This window comes from Colletes gigas, unplaced genomic scaffold (genome assembly GCF_013123115.1).
Source record: "Colletes gigas isolate AHSC1104 unplaced genomic scaffold, ASM1312311v1 Colletes_gigas_Sc00019, whole genome shotgun sequence".
In the NCBI taxonomy this organism is placed as follows: domain Eukaryota; kingdom Metazoa; phylum Arthropoda; class Insecta; order Hymenoptera; family Colletidae; genus Colletes; species Colletes gigas.
In genome coordinates, this window is record NW_025106648.1 from 873,789 (window position 1) to 901,562 (window position 27,774).

Below are 27,774 nucleotides of genomic sequence, written 5' to 3' on the forward strand. Positions count from 1 at the left end.
ATTTATTTTTTACATTTACTGGTTTCTGACTTTCTTGTGCTTATGATTAGAATAATCATAAATAGACCGAAATGCAATGTTTACATTTCATTCACTAGAAATACAAAATTCAAAATGCAAATAACGCGTATTTCAGTGAAGAATATGTAGAAATCCTAACAATATTGAAAAAGTTGTTCCTTGACCCCGTAAAGTGAGATAAACCCCATAAAAATGGTCCAATTTTCAAACAAACATAACTCCTATAATAGTGAATATATTTCAATGAAACTTTTTTCTGAAGTAGAGTTCATGGGTACTTACAAAAAAGTATTAGACAAAATTTCCCTACAGCGACAAACAAATTTATTAAAAATAAAAAACGATTTTTTAAGAGAAATCGACAGGGGGTAGCTGCTAAAATTTTTCGGCGAGTAAAAAAAATTTCAAATCTTTCTTAAAAAATAGTTTTCAGTTTCATGCGTCAATTACAATAATTTTTGTTGAATACACATACCTCCGAAATCCTACGCATTTTCGAGAAAAAAATTCAAGAAGGTGGACTTTGTCGTCGAAATTGAAAAGCTTCAAATCACCCTGGAGAAATTATTTTCGGCTGTGGGGGTCAATTACAATCATTTTTGGTCAATAAACATACCTCCGTAATTCTACGCACTTTCGAGAAAAAAATTCATGTAGGTGCTGAATTTTTCGGCGAAATTAAAAAATTTCAAATCGTTTTAAAAAAATTATTTTCAGTTGCAGGGGGCAATTACAATTATTTTTGGTGAATAGACATACCCTCGAATTCCTACTCAGTTTCGAGAAAAAAATTCCTTACCGAAAGTATAGTTTGTGGCCAGAAATGCTTCTTCGAAATTTCATGCGAATCTTTAAAATGTCATAACTCCTGAACGGATTGGACGATTTTAAAGTGTTTCAAAAGGCAAATAACGAGTATTTTGGTGAAAAATATGTAGAAATTCTAAGAATATTTGAAAAATTGTTCCTTAATCCTGTAAAGCAAGAAAACCCCCATAAAAATGATCCAATTCCTCGTTTTCATCAGTTCATATGTATATATGAACGTAATCGTATGCCTGATAATCGAAATTTTACTCTATGTAAATAGGAAGAATTTGAATACTTTCGTGAGCTACTATAGATATTGGACACTGTAAATTCCATTTTGTGGTTCTAAGGTTACATCTACAAATCTACGTACCGCTCCATGGTTTTCATTGCAGGGACACTCTTCTCCGCGCGTGAACTTCCGCAAATTGCGGAATATATTCAGCTGATGGTGGGATACCTCGATGTACTTCTTGAAAAGGATCCAAGTGACGCTCTCGTTGCAGGGTGGCGTTGTCAGAGAGCCCAAGTACGTCCAGTAGCCATTATCATCTGAACAGACAAAGTAAAAACTTGAGGAACACAGTAAACATGCAAGATACTATATTTCATTAAGAATCGCCAGGAAAAGTCGCTAATAATCTATCCCAAGCGGTCAAGAGACTCACGACGGAGTAAATTACAGAACGCAAACGATAGAAAGCGTAATCGCGTGACGAATTAATGCGTTACTGCTTCTGACGTTTAAACTGGCTGCTAATTCATTAACGCGGAAAACGATGGAGGAGAGGGGCAGATATTATGTAACTTCATCAACGTAATGTACGTGCAGTTTCGCATTAAAATGGAACGCGAAGCTGGTTGATCGTTCCCTGCGACCTTTGCACGCATCGAGCATTATCCTCTTTTTTACCCCTCCTCGAACAGTTCTGATAGAACGCGCGTCGGAAAATCCACCGAACCACGACACGCTCGTTGAAACATTAACGATAATACGTGTACCGAGCTTCTTTTCCACGTGCCGTGCGATCACAAAGTCTATAACAACATGTGAAATATGCAGGCTCACGACATTCCTCGGACATTTCTTTCTTTCGCGATTTCTAATTCCGTTGGCGCGGTAATCGCGTGACAGAAATGACAAATCGATTTTTGCAGGATTTAGCAACTACGGTCGAAGCGGTCTATGAAAATTTAAACCTCGTTTTCTGGCACGAACAATAACAAGCGGGGAGGAAAAACAACGTTCGTACGGATAATTAGACGACGTTCAATGGCGATTCGAGCGCACAGGGAATATACGATCAAAGAGACGGGGAAAACCACGAGCGACATTTCGTAGGTACTCACCAGGTAGGAGTTTGCCAGGATTGATAGGTTCGGCAATTTCTACGACTTCGTCCTTATGCGACACGTATGGCAACATCCGCGCTATCTTGTCCATTTCTGGATGTGTCTTGCCCACCTAAAACCAACGATGCACGATATTTACTATAAAATAATCGAGTTACTATGTTACTTATCATATGTAACGTTGGTAAAAGGATAATAGACCTCCATTTTTTGTTCTTTTTTTAGAAATACCGATTTTAAAGTCGAAATAGATAATTTTTGAAATTTTTGTCTTCCTTACTCATTGCACGATTCTGTTAAGTGTGAAAAATTCATAAATTGCGTACTAGATCTTCATTTTTTGTTCTTTGTTTGGAAATACCGATCTTAAAGTCGAACTAGATAATTTTGTTCATGATTGGAAATTTTGGTCTTCCTAACTCATTGCATGATTCTGTTAAATGTGAAAAATTCATAAATTGTATAATAGACCTCCAGTTTTTGTTCCTTGTTTGGAAATACCGATCTTACAGTCGAGATAGATAATTTTTTCATGATTGGAAATTTTGGTCTTCCTCACTCATTGCACGATTCTATTAAATGCGAAAAATTCATAAATTGCATAATAGTCCTCCATTTTTTGTTCTTTGTTTGGAAATACTGATCTTAAAGTCGAAATAGATAATTTTGGAAATTTTTATCTTCCTTACTCATTGCACGATTTTGTTAAATGCGAAAAATTCATAAATTACATACTAAAAACTTGCAATGTACGTACACGAGATGTAAAAAATATTAGGTGAATAATTGGGACCCTCATCGACAGAGTTTGATTTAAGATAAATGATATAAATTCTAAAGAAGTTTTAAGTATTCATTTGTTTGTTCTGAGAAAGCAGAGTAAAACTATATTTATTTATCCGTTAAACTATCAATACCACAGACTTGAATTTATAAAATTACCAAGAAATTACATAGTTTGCAACGGCTGTTAGATAAACGATAAATAATAACGAGCATATTACGTTTTTCCAGACGACCTCCCGGGGTCGTGACCTATAATTTAAGAAGCTCTGGGCCAAATAGGCGTGTCAATGTCCAGGGATCGCGTGACGGAAAGAAAAGTCGCGATGTAATTGACATTCTAAGCTGCTAACGGAGAATTGAATGGTGGAATGTGGTCGTCGCGACTGTTGAGAACGGTGGCTTTTAAACGCGACACAGAAGACGACGGTGTTTTGATCGCGTCGTAAACAGACGGGGGAGAAAGGTTCGCATAGCAAGGCGTGTAAGAGTCCGGAGGAATTGCGGTCAGTCGAATGTTCCACGCGACCGGTATTAATGACTGGCAGCGTTATCTAACGATCATCCAATGTTCATCATTCAGCGAGAATGTGCATAGATTATGATTTGTCCAGGCTGTTGACGCGCTGCCAGCAGGGCGACGCTCGTAATGCACGTACCACTACGTGTGTATTCCAATTACTTTACGGCGTTGTTACGATCGCAATAAAACGTACTACTTCCCGATCTGACAGTCCATTGCAAAAAGTGCAGACTATATTTTTGTACATTAACAACGTACTACCATGTGATTCCTCGCTATACTACGCGATTCCACTTTTATCAGAATATTTAAATCGTTGAAGCGTTCGAGTATTCAAGGAGAGACAAATTCAACGTATCCTCAAGTCTATTCAATAGATAATTCGTTCCAACAACTCCAAACTCGATGAAAATGCTCCGGTGCATTAACATAATTGAAACGATCAATTGTACAATGTCATTTTCCGAATTCATCCCGCATTATTATCTAGTTCCACGAGAATACTCCAACCCAGTGTTTCTCAAACATTCCCACCTCTCACACGATGGAAAACTTTGATGGATCTTCTCATACTAGAATTATTAGTGTGTTAATATTTTCTACATATTTTTAAGTTCAACATTTTTTTACGTGATTGCAAACTTTTTTCTCAAGAATTATAAGTAATTATTGAATTTCTCATCAATGAATGCATTTTAGATAACCTATATGAATATGAAGATGGCCAAAAAAAAATTATAAAGATCGAAAACATTCGTTTGCAAAGTACTAGTGAGGACGAAACAACAAATTAAATTAATTTATTCTCCCAATACTGTAGTATTAAAAATCTTTATTACTTGGTAAAACTATTTTGTTTTCGTTTGGTGTGTAAAATCATCCCTCAACAATATTCTTCAGCTATAAATATCACGTATGATACGTTTTCGATTTGAAGATGTTCGTGGACCACAATTTGAGAAACACTGGTTTAATGCATCGTGTGCGTTTGTTCTCATCTCGCGTGGGCATGTTTCGTTCGAACGACTTCAACGAGCCCGGAATGTCCAGCGTCCATTACGCAATCGAATCATGCAAAGATTTTAAATCGAAATTGGTTTCGACGTTACTCGTCGAATTCTGCGAGATCAAAAGTCGAAATTCGCTCATTACAATGCCATTATACACCATCTCGAATTGCCAGTGTCCAGTACGCGGGATCATGCGAAACGGAAGCAATTAATTCCAAACTGCCGGGCGCAATTCTTTTCAGTACTGTCCAGCGATCGTAATCTATAGTATTCTTTACACCAGGCAATTTAACATGTTTCCACGGTCCTACGTGTCTCTAATTGCTACCAAACTTTTTTTTTTGCCACGTAGCATGATTTTCGTGACAGAAATGTTTATTCATGTAACGCGATAGGCAGTGGCGTGTTATCCTACGAGCAAAAACATCTGCCCGAGAAAATAAACAATACAGAGTCGTGTGTAAAAAGTTCCTCTCAAAAGTAGAAATAATTGTTCGCTCATAAATAAAATATGTTTAAATCGAGATTCAATGGTACCAACTTCGTCTTGTGCTTTTTACATTTGGCTAATTTTAAAGTCAAATTATCGTTTATCTTAAGACAACGTTTTGCAGAACGAACTATCGATTTGTCGTTTAACCCTTTGCACTCTATTGGCGCCGCCACGACGACATACGTAATATGCAAGCATAATTTCTTTTCTGGTAACGTCAAATTTATAGGCATTTTTGTGGAAAAATATTTTATTTTTAGAAATCGTATTAATAAACATTCTCGGATTGCAAAGGGTTAAGTGAATTCTACATTCACAGTCAGACACAAACATTTCCTTTGTTTTATGCAAAATAATGCGTTTTTTAAGAATTCTAAATGTCAAGTCATCTTGTTTGTTACCTTATAAATATTTATTCTCTCAGCAAATGGTCGAAAGTCATTCTACAGACCTTTTGTTTACCATACTTGAAAATAGTTTTCTAAAGAAACGAGAATGTCAAAGTTAAGTAATCTCGAGCACATTGTTATTCGAATACTCGTGGATTGTAGTGACTAAGTAATCGATTGGTTAAATATTCGAATAGAGGAAAATTCGACGAATCCTAGCTCTAGCAGTTGAAGCATCAAAAGTGAATTTCACTTCGTGTTCGAACGATGCTGGATAACGAACGATGCGTGCTCGATGGCTTGCGTAACACGCCATCAACAGATGATGGAACGAACGGCGTAACACTGTTATGGATTCTGCTTACTAAAGCTTTGCTGGCTTATGTAAAAGCTTAAGCGACTATAAATATGCGCGTGTCGGTACGGCGCACCCGTAGAAAGGGCATAAACAGCATATAAACTAATTACAATCACGAGACTTTGCGGTGGCTTCCAGCTGTCGCGAAAAACACCCAACGACGTCGATGGAAATCGTACAAAATCATAAGCGAGTCGATTTCGCAACGTTCGAATGTTTCTCGGATCTACGCGATTAATAAAAATTATCATCTTCATTTCATCTCTTTTCCTCGTCGATTATCATCGTTCAAAATAAGCTCCTTTTTGAGCATAGTTTAAAAACAATTACATCTTGTCAGGACTATTTGAGAACAGGTTTCAATGCCAGATAATTGCACCTGTCAACGGTAATGGGAATCGTGGAAAATTGTAAGTAATTGTTTTCCGCAATTCATCAAATTTGAAATTGAATATATCTGTTAGCCAAGTATACGTTATTTTTATAAAAGTTAATTCATCATTGATTTAATTTTCCGAAGTTTATCCTAGTTTTCTAGAGTCAGTAATTCGTTCTTCAGAGTGATTACGGAATTGTAAATCGTCGTTTTGCCGCTCTACTAATTCACGTCGAATTTAAAAAGCGTCCAATCTTGAATAGCAAAATGGAATTTGTTCAGTGAACCGTGTCGAAACTTCATCGTGCTAGTTATAAGCTAATTATAGTTCTACTTGATTCTGACTGCTGTCTTTACTCGCGGACATTCAGTAATCATCGTGTTATTAGAACGCTGCATCGCAAGGAGGATCGTTATCGATCGAATCGTGCAACGACAGTGAGTAATGCACTCTTACGCTTCCGGGTCGTTCAAAACACGGAACAAATCTGGATCTTACGCCAATCCAGGCGAAGTAGGAAGAAAAATCTGTGTTCCAGGAAATTGTGCGTCGGACAAAACGATTACCAACCTTCAAAAATACACCGAGAACAGCGAGGCCGTCGGGCGCTTTCGCAGCCTCAGCGAAGGTGTTGTACTTGCTGGTGTTCCAATGCACCAGATGCAACTGCAACAGAAAGAAAAAAGAAATTTTTTAATAAAATACAAATTAAAAAGATCAGATTCTTCTTGAATTATCGATCTCTTGGAATTTTTATTTTATAACAAATTTTTGAAATGAATTCCATGAGAAAAAAGGACTTTGGGAAAGTTGCGCGATAAAAAACATTCCTCGTGTCGCTTGCATCACGATAGAAGGCAAATAATAACAGACGTCAATTTAATGAACGTTAATAATTGAAAATTACACCCTGCGACCCGGTTGTCGGAGTCACATTGTTTGCGAAAGCTTATTGTTCCGTGAATCATTAAATCGATCGTGTAATCGTGTAATCATCGGGGCATCTCTCGAACGTCAGAAAACAAACGAAACTGAGCCTCCACTGACTAATTCTTCAAACATCTCGCGAGATAAGTTTCGCACGGTTTTGGGTAAAGTGTTCGAACCGTGTCAACGACGAGGCAAGGCACCGTTAATTAACAGATTCTTTGCAGTCGAGCCGGTGCATCTCGCGATAACAGGGTGGAAAATATTTGCAGAATGAGTGCACGTGATTACCCGTGACTTCGAAAGAAAAATTTTTGTCTCGTTAGTCATTCGATGTTATCTTATCCCTTTCGTTAATGGCACGTTTAATTGGAAACGTACTCGTAATGAATTTTACTCGTTATTTCACGTTTTAAATGTGTATTATGGGGGTTGAATTTCTTGACTTTAATTCAAACTCGAAATTCGATCACAGAAAGAAATGAGCTAAATACACCCCTACGATTCTCTAGTGTACAAATTATACATTCTTTAGAGTCTCTCGAGAGATTCGATCAAAAGGATCGATACACTTGCATTCTACAGACGACTAAACAAAATAAGAGAATGTTTGCGGGGGTAATTACCTGCTTAATGCTAATGATTTCGAAACCTGACGCGTGTCGCGAAAGCGTCATTTAAAATTTTCCACGAAGCGCGCGCTCCTCATCAACCAAGAAGGAAGTGCATTCTCTTCGGTGCATTCTGAGTGCATCGGAGAACGTAAAAGAAACGTGCTTGGAAATTGAATGGAAAAAGGCGATCGTCCAATGATTGTCTGACGCATTCGAATGCGATTGACCGTATCGCAGATTTTATTTATAGAACCGCGTTAGACGATCCAAGATTTTCGTTGGCTGATTTAATATCTCGATAATTCGAAGATTCCAAGCTTAGCTGAAATTATTTATCAAATTTCTCTGTATTCGAATGCTTGAGTCGTTCTACTGGATGCATACTCGGTAGTCTTCAAAGTAGTTTCTTGAGACTTCTTCGATAGTTGCTCGAGGACAAGGATGACGCGAAGTTGTCTGAACGTTTTCTTACATAATTCAATTACAATTTCCATACAAATGTTTGCCTCAATGAGAACGCCAATTATCATAATTGCTTCCCTTCGCGTTGTTCGTCTTTTGAACGTGATGCGAGATGAAACGTTTGAAAACGCATGTGGAAGAGACATTGACGTATAGAATGGTCTTCGAGAAGAGTAGTTTATATTAATATTATAATTCGTTGAAAGTCGTTGAAAATATAAAGTAATTAAAGAACTTTGTGTGAACATTGATGCATTGTTTTGAAAAGTTGAACAACTCGATAGTCATCTAACAACGAACAAAACTGAAAGTGGGACACGTTACTAGCGGCTTTTAATTATCTCGATAAGTGCACCAATTTCGATGCTTGTAGGAGTTTTGCAGGCTCGTTTATACTGTATATTTTGTACTTGATTTCTCAACAGTCATCAAGTATTGTGCAGAGACGAGAAGTTGACTAACGAGTCTGATTGGTTATAGTGCAATCTCCGTCTTGTAAAACGAGGAAGTAGATTATCCCGTGAATGATCAGACGCGGTAGCCAACCCATCTCAGGTCGTTTTCCAACTTTACGAAATAAAAGATATAATGCTATTTAAAAACGTCAAAATGACAATTAATAAATTACATCCTGTGTATAACGTGTATGATTTTATTATTTAAGTTTATTTAGTACTTTTCGTACCACCACACATTTGTGTTATTTATCGATGGAAAACAATTCAATTGACGCACTTTCACGCCTTTATCAACGAAAGGAAACCTTTGACCTCCAAATATGAAATTTATCATATTTCAAGATAAAACCCAGATGAACTTCTAAAGCTGTCCAATATGAATAATATAATCTCCACGATTATTGCCCCGAGAGAGTGCTTTGAAAATATAATAATTTCAAGAAGCAATCGTTTCAATGATGACATTTCTCTAGCGGCCATTTTAGCTATTCAGTACAATAGTGAGACTCCTAGCTGTGTAACCTTCACTGGACAGTTACTATGGAAGTTATCATGATTCTTCATCTAATTCGCGTGTAATTATCATGGTAACGTTGGTTGTAAATATCCACGATGTAACACAAAAAAAAAGAAAAATTAATTTCATTTGCTCGTAATAAATTTTATACAACACAGAGTGCTTTTCCTAATTCGACCATTTAAATTTTTATAGTAAAATAAAACATCAAAGGGAAACATTAGTTGTTCGAAAGAGACAAATGTTGCGAAAAATAGCCAATTTTTTTTAAATTTCAAGGTCGTTGATCTACGTAGTTTTATCTTTTTGACGTTATAATTGACGTCAAGATTAACTCAATGATCTGTGGTAGCATGACCTTTATACGATCTTGAGTATGAAAATTAGTAAACGTAATTAACGAAATAACTACAACAAAAAACGATTATAAGAGAGATTCATTTTAACGAACGCTTGAAACGACCGTCTTCAATATATTTTTATAAACATTTGTTAAAATAAATTTATTTCGTTAGCCCCTCCATTGTAAATATTAAGATTTTTATATCTAAAGTCACCTAGAGGTCAGCCTATCGTAAATCATTAGGTTAATCTTGACGTCAGAAGTAAGGTCAAGATGATAAAAAATATCGATGACTTTCTTTGAAAGTCGAATTGTCTACCCCCCTATAGTTTTCTCTTTCAGGCTAATATTAAAACTCTAATACATCCTCTTAAATCGCCATTAAATTGTCATTTTCATCATCATCTCTCACGGTCAATTCTAAGTTTGATTTGACTTTCTCTTGCCATGTAGGTCGTTCAAACGTTTAGCGATACTTTGCTCACCAGATAGTTGTTATTAACAATTTTATACGCTACTAAGTTCGACCAACACTGTTTATTATTAAAAATTAAATCAGTTTGTGCGTCAGGAATTACATTTTAATTCCTAACATCATCTCTGTGCTGCATACAGTATTTAAATTATTATTTCGTAGGCTGAAGATGACTCGAATCTGAATCCACACGATTCAAATTTAAATTTTAAATTTAATTTCCGCGACTCGTTCATGACACGATCGAATAAAAAATATTTTCTTCTCGACTACAAGTTTTCATATGGAATCTGTACTCGTATCACGTACAGAATTTGCGAGGCTGCAGGTCGTTAAGAAATGGATTAAAATCGAGCAAAGTCAAAGGAATGTTGTTGTTCTCGTAATCACGAATATCATTTCCTTTAAAAAAAAAAAAAAAATAATTACGTTCGCCAGGATTCTGGTTCTTCCTCTCCGGATGTCTCGGTCTTGAAGTCACGGACAGCGCGCTCGAGCAAGGTTGAAGCAGCCGTAAGTTCGTACCGATGATCGTGACGCGAATCATGCTCCGCTAGAGTGAATTATTAACGATCTACCGTGAAGTCGACACCGACTACGAATGTCAGAGGACCTGACATCAGAAAGTTAATCGCTTATCCCGCGCGCGTCCTTTTAAAGCCGTTTAAAAGCACGCCGTTCACATTTCAAAAGCATTCAGAACTCTAAACGCTATTGTTACACGTCCATCCAACCGACAATGGAATTATTAGACTCGCTTTTTCGAGAGATCGATTACACGGAGTTCGGAGATATTTTTTAGCTAGGATAAACACAAAGTGAGAATATTGCATTTTATTGTATAGTAGATGACATGGTTCTGAAGGGTCTTTGACATGATATTAGTTTATTTATTCAATGTACTTGATAAAGAGAGTTTCATTTTGTTTGAAGTAATGATAAGGAAAACAAAGTGTTAGGTATTATTTTAATTCACTGAGGAGGACCAAAATGTGTTTGTGTGGACTAATAATAGGTCTACTTTCTTTCAAGAAACAATTGATTGGGAGCATTATTTTAGTTATTTCAAGTAATTGTTAATGTCAAAAGTTAAACTCACCTCTCCAGCGAACGCCTGTCCATCCACGGTGTGCTCGGATCCTCTAGAGTCGCTGCATCCCCAGTGACAATGATACTGTTCGAGTTTGTAGATATCATCCATCAGTGGACCACCGCTTAGAACTGCAAAAGAAAAACAACAATTCCGTTTGTGACTATGAATGATTCATAAAACATCTTCAGGATTTACTTTAACCCTTAAGTAGATCATAGAGGCCGCTGCGCCCTCCATTTTCTCAGATTTCCATTTACTAATTTGTTAAAACTCAACATTAAGTAAAATAATTCAGTTGAGATTGAGAGTCCATTTAAGGGTTAAATATCAACCACTTCTCTCCACTTTTTATTATTAAAATTCGAAGTAAACGCATAGATATCGAGTGTTTAGTGTTTTTCAAAGTGAGGATCGCAAAAGAAAAGTTTGGTAATTTTTAATTTCCCTCAAATTAACCAGTAAATCAATATTTTAGCTTTGACACAATCTCAATTTTCTTCTCTTAAAAATTTTGGAAATCCCCCAAACCGACAAATTTTGTTCGTTTCTCACCAAGTTACGAATTCTACGGTCGAATGGTACGAACTTATGGGGTAACCTATGTAATACTACGTATCGTCTGGTTTTCAGCGAAGTGACGTCATCGCGATCAAGGAGCACAGGGTTCTAAATTTAGTCGCATCCAGGGAGACCAGAAACGAGTTTCGTGCACCTCTTCCCATGACTCCGCAGGACGAACGCAGACCGTTCGAACGCGTTGAATTACAGGATACGCTTGATTAGCCGAATTGCGCGAACGAGGGGACCATAACTAGATCTACGATGTGCAAAGCAACGTCCGCGGTTGGCTCGGTACACCGACGCATCGCGATGCAAACGTCGATCAAGATTTACAGACTCGAGAAAATTCTAACGCGTATATGGAAACAACTTTTTTAGAGAAACGGAATTTATAATGCAATAGATCATGTTTTCAAACAGGATATACTGGTTCTCCAACGACACGATCTTCTTCAGATGGTCTTCCGAGATATCTGAGACTGTGACAGAAAATTGCTATTGGCAATGTGTAGTTGCATTTGTATCGAGTGCCTTTTCTAAGGAAATTGAATAATTCTGTAGAGAAATCGTAAATTTATAAATAAGTGTATTTGCTATAAAGATAGCAATCTGCTGAAGAAGCTTCATTCTCCGACGTCTAACGAGCTTGTGAGTGTGGGTCAGAACCGTCCGCTATCCGGCAGTTAATTACACGGCAATTTCCTTCGAGACGAAGAAACGTAAACAACGATGACGACTGTTGCAAAGTACCCCTAACGCGACACGGTGCAACGAACGAGATGCACTGGAAGAAAAACAATTCCCCTGCTATTAGCGCCGCCAATGGGGGAACATCGGTAGCTATTGTTGGTTGTTTCTCCGCTGGCGGCGCTGGTAGCCCGAGAAACAACTATTTCTTTCCACCCGTGTTACTGCAACGCCTTTCTGCGAATTACGATCGTTCGAAACGGTCATCGTTTCTTCGATTTCTCGAACAAAGTGCTGTATGCTCGATGAATTTCTTTTCCCAGCCTGTAGGGGAGTTCAATAAAACCGGTAATCGACGTTCGTCGGAGTCGCGGCGTCGCGCATGTTTTTTCGCGAACGTTTCGACGGCGGTTTCGTGCCGCTTAAAAGGAGGCTATTACCTTCGCGGTACTCTCGAAACGAGGACGACCGTGCCGTGACGCATTATGCGTGCTCATATGTGGCAGGAACGGGAACGTTTACATGACAGAAATAGAGCAGAATTTCAGGGAATCGATGCAGTCTACGGCCGCGCGATACCAACCGTTGGCCCATTTTTTTCGTTAACGATGACAAATCGTCCGAGATGACTGACAAACGCTCTCTCCCGCGTCGCCGGCGGAGAGTTGTTTGCCATTGTCGAGCGTCAATATTTAGCTGGTCGTTGACACAATAACGCGGGGAACACTGGGAACGAACAGGTGCTTTGCGACACCAGGGGGGAGCTCTTAATGCGACGAGCCTAATTCCGGACTAATCTTACCAATTATACGACGCCATTACTCGATTGCCGTGTTACGACACCGCCCCTGAATAGACACGGTCATATTTTCTAACGATAAACAGACGGATGCGTGTCGCAAAACGCAAGAACGTATTAGTACGCGATCGTGGTTGAAAAAATATTATTACGTGTTTCTGTCATCGCGATAGATCACCTGCCTATGTGTTCCTTGTAGTCACAAGACGTACGATTACGCAATACCTCGATCATACGCGAAACCTATTTATACTCCGACAATCCAAGTTAAACGTATTTCATACTACATAGATACGTATTTTCTTTGATACGCTCGTACGAAAACCCGTTGCTTTGATCTTTTTCACGCGACTCTATTGCATAATGCGTGCTACAATTTCTCATTAACGTAGCGATAACACGCAACGCATCACTGATTTAACGTGATAAGATAACGATATACGAGCATGTAAATCAACGTACGCTTGGAACGTTTGCTTTTCTTTGCCATTAAACGACGCTGTCTAGATAATCGGCGTTCTATGCGTTTCTAATCTCTGCGCGATACGTCGTATTGACAAAGACATGCTCGAGGAAAAGGAACGTCGGATCCTAGAAATCGCTTTCTTTTCTACGAACGTACTCGACACTATGACGAAGAAATTAATGGCTTTTTCGAGAGACGAAAGTCGAATGCAATAATAGAAATAAATTTGAATTTATACACGTTTAAGTACCACTTCATCTGGTTATGTCTAATGATTTTATTCTGTTTTTATATCAGGTATGAAACTTGTCCTAGTGGCTTACAAATATATGACATTCAAACCACTATTTTTTAACAAATTTATGCGTGAATTTGTATGTATGCTGGACTCTGTTTTAATACCCCAGGTATAGTTGATCAGAAAATCATGAAACAAATTATACATGAGAAGAAGTTTATAAAAAAATTACGTTTATTGTCGTGATCTCTATAGGGTTTTGACTTAACACGAGGAAAGTACTGCAACGACCCCATTTTTTATTTGGGCCATCTTGGAAAAAGTAAGGTAAGCGCTGCACTGGCGTTCTTAATCCTTCAGATAGCGTCGATAATCGTCGCCCGCAACGAGGATAAAGTTTTACAGCCATGAGATTTACGTTTACCAACGACGAAACGCGAGCTAGCTTTTCCTGGTGAGTTCCTGTTAAGGAGAACCGCCTCTTAACGGTGTCGGAAACGAACGATTAGAGCCGCGTTTCGTGCCCTGCTCATGCAACCAATTAGCTTCAGCTCGCGGTTAATACTAAAATCCACTTTGAACCGGTTGAGATTAAGTCCGTCGCTATTCACGAGCAAACATTCGGGGCGCAATGTTTGCGATGACGCGAAGAAGGCGAAACAACATCGCACGCTTCTTCGGTCAACGGTTGATTGATCTAACGAAAGATATTTCCGAAACGATCTTTCAATCATTTGACAAAATATCGAATTTTTCTTAATTTTTTTTAACCCTTTGCACATCTATATCGAGCGTGACTCGATATCAATTTTTATTTCAGGAGCTCCTTTCGAGTCCCACTCGACATTTTTTCAAGTCCAAACCAAGGAGATATCATACATTTGAAAATGAAAAAATACAACAATAATGTAAATAAAACAGATATTTAATTGAATTTGTTTGTTCCTCTATTTGATTAAATTTACCCTACTTTTTAGCTAACGTAAATTTCAAATAAAACACTTAAAAGCGTTGGAAGCTGCTGGTAACAAAATTCAAATATAATTCGGAGTACAAAGGGTTAAATTAAAAACGAGACTTCATAACTGATAACGAAAATATTCTATTCAACAAAATTTCAAAATTCTTTTCTAGGAAGGTATTTGACTATTAGGAGATAAAAATATTTCGTTGATTTTGAATACATCAACGTATACAATATTATCGCTATATTATTGCTTCTTCCTGATATGTTAACATTTCCTTGTTCCGTGATTCGAACTTCCGGTTGTCATCGTGTTCGTCCTTCCAGAGTTTGACATAGTCCAACTCGTTTGACAAGCTTTTGACTAACACGGTTGCTTTACGAGTGAATAAAATTTGTTTTCGCGCGCATATGTTTTTTTTTTTATGCATGACTAAGCTAGTCAAGGTATTAAGTACTTGTTTCAATTCATATCTTTCATTTATGTGTTACGAGCGGGAGCGCGAGATCCTGGATTCGGTCGAGGGGCAGTACTCGACCGGTGGTTTTGGGTATGGTTAGGAAAAGAAAGGAGGTCCGGACGAACCAGGGGCTCTATACCCTGGGAGCCGTAGGTGGAGGTTACGTGGACGAACCAGGGGCTCTATACCCTGGGAGCCACGGGGTTAGATTTATAGGGAAAATGAATGGTTTCACGGACGAACCAGGGACTCTATACCCTGGGAGCCGCTAGTAGGAGTGGACGAACCAGGGGCTTTATACCCTGGGAGCCACGTAGGTTTTTAGGATGTTTTAGGATCTTGCTCTCTGTCGTGATGGTACACCTCGAGCGGTAAAGGTGTACCGGGTTCGTGAGATACCCCTAGCCTTACGGTTAATATGGTTCAGGGTTGCTTTGAGTGAATAACACACGTAAGGAATAACAACTTGAATATATATTTTTGACGTTGCTCAAGTACAGCTATGGATTTACAAGAAGTTGTACAATTGCTAAATTGCCTCGAAGGCGAAAGATTTGTTATCGGCTTTTACGCGGCGCGTTCGCGGGAGCTCTACTCGATTAATGGACACTCACTGATAAACCGCTAAGGTAGATAGTCGTAGATAGTTGCTTGAAGGGGATTATAGCCCGATCTTGCCCTGAGTGTCACAGTAACGTCGTGCCAAGAGTTTAGATAAAACTGAGCTCCCCGAGTAAGAAACCGCGGCCCTTATATAGTTGAAAATGCTCAGTACTAAGGCGGGGCATTACCATAAAAGGCAATGAAAATTGGGCCGGGTGTGCGCATACGGCATGAGTCAACCCCGTTCAAAGGGTTGCTCGCTAGATGCTCGAGCCAACGCCCAAGTCACCAAACGTTTCAGCCCCATGCATGAATGATATGTAACATATGGAACGAGACGTTCATTTTTGAATGGCTCATTTTGCACGCTGATAGTGGTTGAAATGCTGAAGTTATTGATACAGGATTTCATGGCTGATCAGTTTATAATTTAACAGCTATTTGATGTAAAAGTTTTTAGGGGTTTGATATTTCCAGTATAAACACCTTTGCAGTTCGTGGCGTAGTTGATATTTATAAACAGCACAGAAAACAAAAATTGTGTTTTTAATAGTAGGAATTTCATCGATGAGTTATATGTAACTCATATATTACGTTTTATAAAAGATTTTGCAGGTCAGCGCTTCACGCATCGCAATGGCGAAATCGCATTTTTTTTCAGCTGCATTGGACTATGAAATTTTGCCACATCTAGCACTGAACCTTTCTCCAACTTTCACCATTTTCACCGTTTGGAGCCGTATTTACGAGGAACAAAACATTTCCTAATCGGGAAACGGTAATTGAAGAGTTTAACAATTCATGCGGTTTCATTTTTACTTATAAACTTGTAAAAGTTCATTCTACGAGACATATAATACTATCTAATTTCTTAAAGCTTTCGTCAAATATTTACCGAAAGAAAAAGTAGCGACGATGTTTGCTCGTTGGAGCTCAAATAAGTAAAACAATTAGTAATACAAACGTAATTTAACCTTATTGGATGTTAAGAGGTTCGATACTGGTGTTGGTTGTATTTCGTTACTCTTTAAAATTATTATTTTCATCGATGTTACAAATTCTTATTGAACTGTTTAACGATCAATAAAGAAAGGTTATTATTTTATTTATTGGAAATAGGAAATGTCGAGTAACGCAATTTTAGTATTTTTTAATGTGTCAACTACTGCAACTTTCTTTTTCCTAGTGTGTGAATCGTTGAAATAATTTTTAGATTCAAGACAAAATTGGACGATATTTTTTTAGATATTAATCACGTGGGGAGATAAAGTCTAAAGAAAAACAATAATTTTTCTCTAAGGGGGAAGCTTCAGTCGAATATTGGTGGTTTACTGTAAACAGATACAATAAGTTATAGTTGTATGTTTGCCGAAATAAAATTCTCAAAGTTACACTAAAAAACACACTACAGTCGTTTTTATAATTCGAACCTCTTCAACTTGACAACTTCATAAGTCAAAGCCTTATTCACGTCCCTTTGCGAATCATCGATAATTAAAAAATCAAACAGATATTGCGTCAAACTTTGCGTACAGAGATATTTATAGTTGGAGACATTAAACTTCCGAATTTTGCTATGTCTCAAAATAGGTCACTGATTCGAACCTATGTGGGCACAATTCCATTTTGCACATTCTTTCCTCGCGTTAACTATTTCTAAAGCAACATTTTTATGTCGTTTACATTTCAAAATCGTTCAAAACATTTTGTCAAAATAATTTTTCAGAATTACAAATGATCAGTCATCGATATTTCTCGTACTTTATAATTTCAAATTTATAATACGACTTTTCATCGATGATTTATACTCTTGTAGGTCGATTTATAATTTGGGACATCCAATTCTCAAATTTTGTGTGTAAATTTCAAAATAACTCACTGTTTCGAACCTCTGTGGGAACAATTCCATTTTTATATTCTTTTTCTTGTATAAAGTATTCTTAAAGCAACATTTTGATGTTGTTTACATTTGGAAATCGTTCATAAATTTTGTCGATGTAATTTTTCAGAATTATAAATAATCAGCCATCGATATTTCTCGTACTTTATAATTTCAATTTTCTAGGACTTTTCGTACGGTTCTAAAACAATGTGAAACGCGTGCCAGCGATTCGATATCGAACAGAGGATCGATGATCCCGAGCGGCTTGGCGACTCTCCATCGAAAGGCCTCTTCCCACGAAATCTCGAGCGGCAGCCAATTCAACCCGGGGGACATATTTGCATTCGCGGTCGATCTGCAATTCAATGCTGCCGATCGCAATCGTTCTTCTCGAGTACGCGCCTCGGACTTTCAGGTAACGAACGAGTTCTCTTACGTTCGCATTTAAATGCACGAACCAGCCCCGCGCACGACACGCCGCGCGTTTCTTAACCCCTTACGTTCCGAGACATTTTCGATATTTCGTTCCACCGGGTCAACGTGCAATTTATCTCACACGGTCGAATAACTCCAAACCCAAACACACGCTCTCTGCAATTTTTCCTCGATATTTCTAGGAAACATAGGATATTTGCAGTCAAGTAACAAGAACTTTTGTCCCGTAAGTGGCTTTTTGTTTTCGTTCGAACGTACGAACTATTTTTTCGTTCTGCTATGATGTTACAAAACAAGACTAATAGGACTCGAAGAAGCCATTTGAAAGGTCCGTCGCCACATTGTGAGCTCCTCCGTACATCGTGTTTCTTTATGTTCCTCGACTCTGTTGCGAATAATGGGTGTGTTTAGAGGGAATTTAATATATTCGTTTTTTTAAAAATGATTTCTGAGAATGAAGAAGGCTAACGGTTTGACGCCACACTGTGAGTTCATCGTACGTCGTGTTTCTTTATGTTCTTCGACCGTGTCGATTCTGTTACGAAGAATATGAAGAAACGATGTACGAAATGCTTACAACGTGGCAGCGGATGGTAGCAATTTTATTGTATTTTGAGGGAGATTTAGAATCGATTTCTGAGAATAAAATGAATTTTTTGGAAAACGAAAACTATTTAACGATCAGTATATTATTATTTGTTTTCTTTTTTACTTTTGGATAAATGAAAGTCAGTTTTCTTTTTTCTTCTGGATAAATGAAAGTCAGAAGTAGGCCACGAGTCGAAAAAGATTGAGAAACACTGGGCTAACGAATGCAAACACTCTGCGAGAATCCCTTAACCATGTCACGGGACTCTCATAATCGTGCACGAATACGTAACTAGATTGCATTAGAGATAACCATAGTGCAGGATCCGAAAGATCCTGAGGAATTTCATGTCAAAAGTGAAACCTCTAACTTTAAATGCCAGTCATTTTGATGTAAATTATTAATATCGACTTTTCACTAGGAAGTTAAATTAATTTTGATAGGAGATGTTGAAGAAAATAAATTTGAACAGGACTCTCGAAGATCGATCAAGTTATAAAAATAACTACTACTTTAAATTTTAATAAAACTGGCCTTTCTGAAAATTTTACAAGTTTGATTGGTTTTTGGCTGTTAATATTTTGAAGTATAAAGGGGATTGTACTACAAGGTAAACGTATTACAATAGCTGTATATAAAAAATAGTTTACTTTTTACATGTTTGGTTCTTTTTTTTTCTTAAATTGTTCGAGTTATATACACTGACGCGCAAAAGTGTAAACACACGACGCTAATCTTGTAATGGAGCGATAATACTTACTGTAAATGTTTGGAACTAGATAATAAAAGAAAGACGAATGTATTATAGAGGGTTAAAAAGAGTACACTTGAAATTCAAAAAGAAGACGCTAGAAATCTGACCAAAGAGATATGAAGAATGGACTAGGAACGATTGAAAACGAGTTGTATGGTCTGATGGGGCCAAAATAAATTGATTTGGGTTAGATGGGGGGACCCTGATACTTGAGCCAATCAAAAAACACTGATTCATCTATTCAAAACTAGTAGGAATTACAAATGGAAATATTAAAGTTCTTTCAGTCGATGAATTTGAGAAAAAGCTTAATTATCAGTTGTACAAAGTATAATCATGGCGAGAGGGAAATCATTTTTTAAAAATACAGGGATCAGTAGATAGACAATTAAATTAGCAAGTCAGCAAATCAGATATTATTTTCTGATACAATGGGGCAGTTCAAAGTCCAGATTTGAAGTATATTGAAAACGAAAACAAAATAATTAATTATTGACGCAGCAAGAATGATACAATATGAAACAAAAAATTATCCACGACTTAATAACAAATATCAAGAAGGATATAATCTGGAGATGCTAACGCGCCAAAATTGACTAAATATTAGTTTTAGATATTAATATAATAAACATTACTGGAAAGTAAACCTGCAAACATTACCATGTATGTATCTACTTTTTTTTTTTAAAATACTTTATATTTGCTACGAGTGACAGGGGAGTGTTATGTTTCGTACGATACATTCATCTTGTTATTTTAATCACTTTCTTTTATAAATTAGTTCCAAACATTTGCAGCATTATCATATTAATACGAGATTAGCGTCACGTGTTCACTGGACATAAAAAAACTGTCAGAATTTGATTACTCACGACTATTAACTACATGTATCTTATTTTGTCAGTATTTCTTTTTTAAAGATATAATACGAGATAAACTTTTTTTTACACACGATTGGAACATGTTTACCTTGTGGTACATTACTCTTTATTCTTTAATTAACTATATTTTAGATAAACGTTATATTTCATCAATAACAAAATACTTGGAAGAACGTGTTTTACAATACTTATGTGCCAAGCAGTAGTGTAAATTATGATTAATATTTTGTAATCATTCTTTCTTACTTTTTGACCCGACACTTTATGGTTACCCTAATTAATTAAAGAACACACTGGGTTCTTTAAAAGGCATGATTTCTGCACGTTTTAAATATGTAAAAATAGAGTGAAATATTTTGTATTTAAAAATGTAAAATTGAATTGCTCGACCATTTTTATTTTCATTTAACTTGCAGTTCTCATATTTAATTTTCCATATGAAATTTTCTCTATTTATGTATAATCTGTGCCATAAAAACGTGAAACAAATAAATAATACGTCGTGTACTTTGAGTAATTCGGCTAAAAAACTCTTTTATTTGCTCGATAATTGTATAAACTTTCCGTTCTTTGCTTTGACAGAATGATTGACGAACGACCGATCGAGTTATTTTCGAACGAATTTCTGACACCTGGTAATTGATGCGGCATTGATAAATGGTTATATTCGTTACAATACACGGAACGAAAAAAGAAATCTTCGAATGACATCTTCGCGAACGAGTGATAAATGGTTCCGATTTTCACAAAAATACCTACACGCAAAAACTTGTTGATATTAATCGACTCAACAGGAAGCTGGCTAATAGAATTGGCTGTTAAAAAAAGTATGACATAAAAAATTCGAGTTGAACCGTGTTTTTTGCAGTAGAAATATGATCTTCGTATATCAAAATGTTTAGGCACAAATTAATTGGCCGCTCAAGGCCCTGGATATACGATCCCCCACCACTCGATTTCTCGTTTCTGCGCGCGCAACGTGTTCCGTCTTTAAGCGGCGGTCAGTGTTTTTTGAAAGGATAAACTGAAATATGAAAATAGACTCACGCGTGCCCTCGCAATCGGTGTCTATGCGCCAGCAATAACCCGGATTAACGAGCTTCCGGGAAGCGGTGGCCGGATATTGCCATCGAAGGGGTTTGCTACTTAGAGCCTCGTAGTCGGATTCTACACGTTTCGTTTCGATGTTCACCGGACTCTGCCTGGAACCTGCCGCCATTGGGAACTTTGTCACCCATGTGCTGGGTCCTGCAAAAAAAGAAATAATTATGTTAGTTAAATTCTTACAGTAGAAAATAACATTTGACGTTGATCCATACTTGGTATCAAATACCCCATTTTGTGTATTTTTTTAAATTATCGATGAATTTTCGCCTACTTCGAAACATCGAGGCACTCAACAGACAATAAGTGGAATTGTATATTTAAGATTTATATTGTCTTTGAAATGTACAATATCGTAAGAAGTTGATTTACCCTTGACGTTGACACACATAGACGGTTTTATCCGTTTTGTTGATCGATGTTAAATTTACTTCGTATCTTATCATTCCATGGTACACTTGGAGTAAAATCAGGATAAGTTTAGAATACGTTGCGGATAGGTTTACAACATGTTTGCGATACATTCATGATACGTACACGATACATTCGCGACATGTTTACGGTAAATTTAAGATATCTTCGCTATACGTTTACGATAGGTTCACGGTACGTTTACGACAGGATTTCGATTCATTTACGATATGTTTAACCCTGCCCATTTCGAGAATTTTTTTTTCACACGAGCGACTAGCAACCTCGAGGCAATCTTCTGGTGTTGTTTCGAAAAATTAACGTTCTTTTTCCACAGGAATTCATAAGATAGGTTTATGACAGGTTCAAGATAAGTTCACTGTACGTTTAGGACGGTATACACGGTATATTTACAGTAAGTTAACGATAAATTCACGATATATTTACGATAGGTTCACGATAAGATTATAACAGGTTGACGATAAGTTCACGATAAGTTCCTAATAAGTTCATGATAAGTTCTTAATAAGTTCATAATAAGTTCGTGATAACTTCACGATAAGTTCACGATAAGTTCACGATAAGTTCACGATAAGTTCACGATAAGTTCACGATGTAATTAGGATAGGCTCGTGACATGTTTACGCCACCAGTCATGATACGTTTACGATAGATTCATGATATATTCATGACACGTTCGAGATATGTTTCTGACATGCTCATCAGTTGTCTATAATAAGTTCACGATAGATTCACGACAAGTTGAACATAGAATACGTTCAAGTATCTTCTCCGTTCCAAAGACCGAACTTTGAATGATAAAAACAAAGAAACTATTTTTTCTTGATTTGTTTCATCAACTATTCTAACATTCAGATCATTTTCGCGACAAGCAACTCGTTTCAACGAAACTGAGTGCATCAAAATATGGTAATCTTATAGTTACCTAACGTATAAATATTTAATAGCATGCGGTACAAGCCACAATTTTCCAGGACGTGTGACGTTAGATTACACGTAAACTAAAATTACTAAAATTACGATAATGCACGATAATGTCTACCCTGCTTCGGAGTTCCGCGTACAACGTTTGCCTGTTTACAACCCGAACTCAAAGTCGATTTCCTAGAATATTGATCGAAAACACTCTTATTTGTTCTTAAGTTTAATATAAAATACGGGTGACAAATATAACACATTTTATTTAATTTATACAATTCAAATAATTTTATCAGCTACGAGTTTTATGGAAATTGTCACTTTCTGCCTGCAGTAATTACATGAATTTGACCTACTGCGCGTCAAATATCGTAAATATAGTATTTGTTGTTAATAAATATTTAATCCCGTTTGTGAAAACGTGGTTTTATGATTTAGCGAAAGATAACGATTGCGACGTTTGACAGTGTTTGGGAAACATTTTCCTGCCGTACGATCGCCTGATTTCTTGCAATTAAAACGACATAATTGTGTGTGTTTAATATTAAGCGCGTCAATTATTCGTGACAAACATCACCTTGCAGTTTAATCGCAAAAAAAGAAACGATTAACGTAAAACGAACGAGCACTACTTAACTCCAATTAATTAAAATCCCGTTTATAAATACCGATGATTATCACCTCAGTAGGTGATAATTTTCCATTATTGACACAAATTTCTTTTATTGCTGTTCATGTAGGTTCCATTTATTATATCGCTATTTATATTTGTACTTAAACAGTCGACAAGCCAAACAAATTGATTTCATTAATTTGGAGTCTATAAATCTTCATTTATCAAGAAGTTTTGCTTTGTCATATTTTTGAATAAACATTCGAACTTAAACATATTTTTTATTTAGCGGTCGAGAGCGTATTTATTTGCAAGTAATAACATTTATTCATCGATGAATATTCAATAATATTCGCTCGTTTGATTAAAATTTAAATATCTATTTTTGTATTCGTTCTGATTTTATAGTTCACGAATAACTTAATTTTCATTACTAAAATTATTGTCTCAGGAATCTGGAAGTCTCAAAATAGGAAAACGTTCCGATTTATATTCTATGTTCTCCGTGCTCCGTGATTAGAATTAATTATTTGAAGAAAATAATGGCCACGTAGTTAATTAAACGCATTAACGGCGCGCTGGTGATAACGTTACGAAGTGCAAGCGCAGATTATGCAACAGATATCGTGTCAAAACAGCTACTATTGGTGCCGACAATCGGGATAAATTATCGCCTGCTTTGAGAAACTCATTATCATGGGCGTACGTCACGTGCCGCTGCACAAACCTTTCTTCGTCGTGACACGCGATTCCGATATTATTTGAGATAAAGTCGCAGTTTAAACGATTTCCTGTCCTTCGATTGGCTCTACCTGGAAGTTCCATAGCGTGAATTGCATTTTTCACTTACAAAATGAACACGTATTATTTTAGAACACAGTACTTATTAAAGATGTTTCACTGCTTCTATTTGTCCTGATGTTCAAGTCTATCTGTATTGCAATCAAATAATTTAACTTGCAAGCAATAGGAATTTTTAATGAAATAAATCTCAAGAGGCACCATTTAAGCTCGACAATTTTTAAAAAATTTATTTGTGTAAATTGCTGTAACTTAGAGAACATGAATTTAAATTGAATTAAAATTTGTTTTACATTTAAAGGAGATTGTCTTAAAATATATTGAAGCGACAAAAATTTAATTTTATTAAGAAATCTGGAGAAAAATTGCATTTATCATGTACAAAATGAACACATACATTTATTTTAGAGCACAGTACTTATTAAAGATGTCTCACTGTTTCTACTTGTCCTGATGTTCAAGTCTATCTGTATTGCAATCAAATAATTTAACTTGCAAGCAATAGGAATTTTTAATGAAATAAATCTCAAGAGGCACCATTTGAGCTCGACAATTTTTAAAAAATTTATTTGTGTAAATTGCTGTAACTTAGAGAACATGAATTTAAATTGAATTAAAATTTGTTTTACATTTAAAGGAGATTGTCTTAAAATATATTGAAGCAACAAAAATTTAATTTTATTGATCTGGAGAAAAGTGTAAATTGTTTAATATTTAAATATCTCTGAAATCACTGAATTTTTTCCTGGGCCCAAAAATGCATGTACGAAAATATCAAAAGAGATTTATTCAAAAGAGGAGTCAAAAAATTCCCTCAAAATAATGAAAGTTTAAATGCAATAATATATCAAATCGTTCAGAAAGATAAGAGATCTGGAGAAAATTGCTGCTGTAAATTATTTAATATTGAAATATCATTGAAATCACTGAATTTTTTCCTCGACCCAAAAATACATTTACAAAAATATCAAAAAGGACTCTTTATTCGAAGGATGAATCAGAAGATTTCCTCAAAATAATGAAAATTTGAATGCAATGATATATCAGATCGTTCAGAAAGATAAGAGATCTGGAGAAAATTGTTGCTGTAAATTATTTAATATTTAAATATCACTGAAATGACTGAATTTTTTCCTGGGACCAAAAATATAAAAAAGGACTCTTTATTCGAAGGATGAATCAGACAATTTCTTCAAAATAATGAAAATTTAAATGCGATAATATATGAAATCGTTCAGAAAGATATTGTATTGTGGCTTTGGTATTATTAAAGTTGCGACCATTGTCGCTTCCGGCATTCTCGACGAAGGTTTCGAATCAATTTTGCAAATAATGATGGCCATGAACAAAGCGATCGGCATGGAAGCGTATAATTATGCTCAACATCGTGTCGAATGCGTATCACATCGAAAGACGTAACGATACCGTCATAAAAAAGGTAAAAACGACCTTTGAGCTTGGAAAAACGTAAAGTGAATTTTATTAAATGACAGATATCGTATGAATCTCTTATAAACAGTGAATCGTAATTTCTAAAAATATTTTTATTTATGAGATGTACGATTCTTGTTGTTTAAATCGAAAAACGTTGGTCATTTTTACTATCGAGAAACGTACTTTCTAATATCATTGGAATTACGAGATACAAAAATCAGACGTTTACACGGAAGTCGTAATTTGCTGTTTCACGGTGACGGTACCAAGGAGATTTAATAAATCAGAATGATCTATAGCGGAATTCCGTTCGTTCGAGCACGTGAAAGGAACACCGTGTCTTGCATAATAAATGTTTAACAAGATCGTGCGAGTTGACATTTGTGGAATTAAATTCCAATCTGTTTTCGTTAAAAAAAAAAAAATGAATTCCAATCTGTTTTTGTTAAAAATAATAACATTTCTTTCTTATCTTTGACACGAATAAAAAGAAAAAAATTGTGTTTTTCTGGCGGTGTGTTCGCGTGGATCGTTTCACCCGTGGCTTTTGTCTCCGTTATCACGCTGAATCGCGATTGGTTCAGCAACGGTAGGTGAGATTTCTTTCGCGGAAATCAGCGTCGCGCGATCACCAGCGATGGCGGCGCGTACTTATTCGAAGGAAGGTTAAAGCAGATACGATTCCGGTGCACAGAAATGCACCAGGGTCGATCGAATAGACCCGAGAGACACTTGGCAAATTAATGGCGCGCGACGATCGTGAGCGGCGCGCATAATCGTTGCTGCCTCGCGCGATTATGTCACCATCACGTGCTGTTTAGCAGCTGTGAACCACGCGGTTCGAGCGATAAAGGAACGTCTGCACGGAACAGTTGTAATTCTTTTCCCCCTCTGTAACAAATACAGATAGCACAAAGGATGTTTTCACGAAATATCCACTTCGATCTCCCAAATTAAACGGAGTTCGATTCGTTCTCATTAACATCGAACAGAAGCAGGGGGAAAAAATATTGAAATTTGAATCGTGGAACGAAGTTACGTTACGCGTTGAATAAATTTAAACTTGTTTACACAACTGTGCAAGCTGTTAATACTGTACTTTAATCGATCCTCCGTCGTTGGATCTTGCTCGTTTCCGGTCGTTAGTTTCTAATTTTAGAAATCTCGACGTCGCGATGATGCATGGAACAACGTAACCCCATGTTATTGAGATTCCTATTGACGGCAATCACAGAGCTAGCAACGCTCGAAGGGGGAAAAATACCGTCTCGAGGCCGTCGAGATCTGTTTGAAGGTTCGTTCAACCTTGCCGAACGAGCCACGAGAAAACGCGAGGCACAACAGAGAGCGATCAACGATCGCGGTTCCGTATGGAATTTCTCCTTCGGACCTTCGCGGTTGCTTTTTATGAGACTGTCTCGAGACCAGGTTTGTGGGCCGTAAGCAATTACTTTGTTCCATATTTCATGCACGATTATCGCATTGAAAACACTGAATAAACACGACAAGTAATCTGAAATTAAATTCTACCGTAATATCGAGCTTCGAACAAACACGTCCCATTTTTTATACGTTTTAAAAATACATCACGGAGATTTTTATCTCGCGATTTATTATGTTATATCGTATATATTTTATAGGTTATAATTTTATCTGATCGTTTCGTATTTTTTATACCCTTTACAAGACATAACTCATTACTTTCAGGTCTGGGAACATGAAAACGATAAATACGGAAAATAATTGAAAACTATAAAAGGCTGTATCTCAAATAATTAGGAATTTTAATGATAAGGCAGATCACGGTAATATAGATATGATTCATCGTACTTTTTGCCACGTATGATTTCATATTGTAAAGCTCTTCCAAGTGCTTCGTAATTGACGTCAGAAATATTACTGATAGGAAATACGAGTATGATTGAGATTCTTACGTGGTCGAGATGTCACTGAAACTGTAGTAAATATCACGATTGTAGCGAATGTCTGCAAAAATGTATCGAAGTCAACGACCAATTTATTTAGCATTCATTGAAGCAAATTTTCCTCGCTAATCTTTATCGTAAACAGTTCCATTAATCGCGTCTATTACTATATTAATTGGTTTTTAGTACTCAAGATCTCGTAAAGGCCATGCTATCGTAAA

General features: G+C 36.6%; 1 protein-coding gene across 1 annotated transcript in view; it reads right to left on the reverse strand.

Moving 5' to 3' along the window:
* Window positions 1-27,774, reverse strand: part of LOC122400558 (carbonic anhydrase 2) — a 41,892-nt gene that overhangs the window by 3,257 nt on the left and 10,861 nt on the right. Inside the window, exons 2-6 of the mRNA XM_043402081.1 lie at window positions 21,374-21,574; window positions 11,013-11,134; window positions 6,688-6,783; window positions 2,182-2,296; window positions 1,205-1,383 (exon numbers count right to left, since the gene is read on the reverse strand). Of these exons, the coding sequence (XP_043258016.1) occupies window positions 1,205-1,383; window positions 2,182-2,296; window positions 6,688-6,783; window positions 11,013-11,134; window positions 21,374-21,574 (713 nt within the window). The remainder of the gene's footprint in view (window positions 1-1,204; window positions 1,384-2,181; window positions 2,297-6,687; window positions 6,784-11,012; window positions 11,135-21,373; window positions 21,575-27,774) is intronic.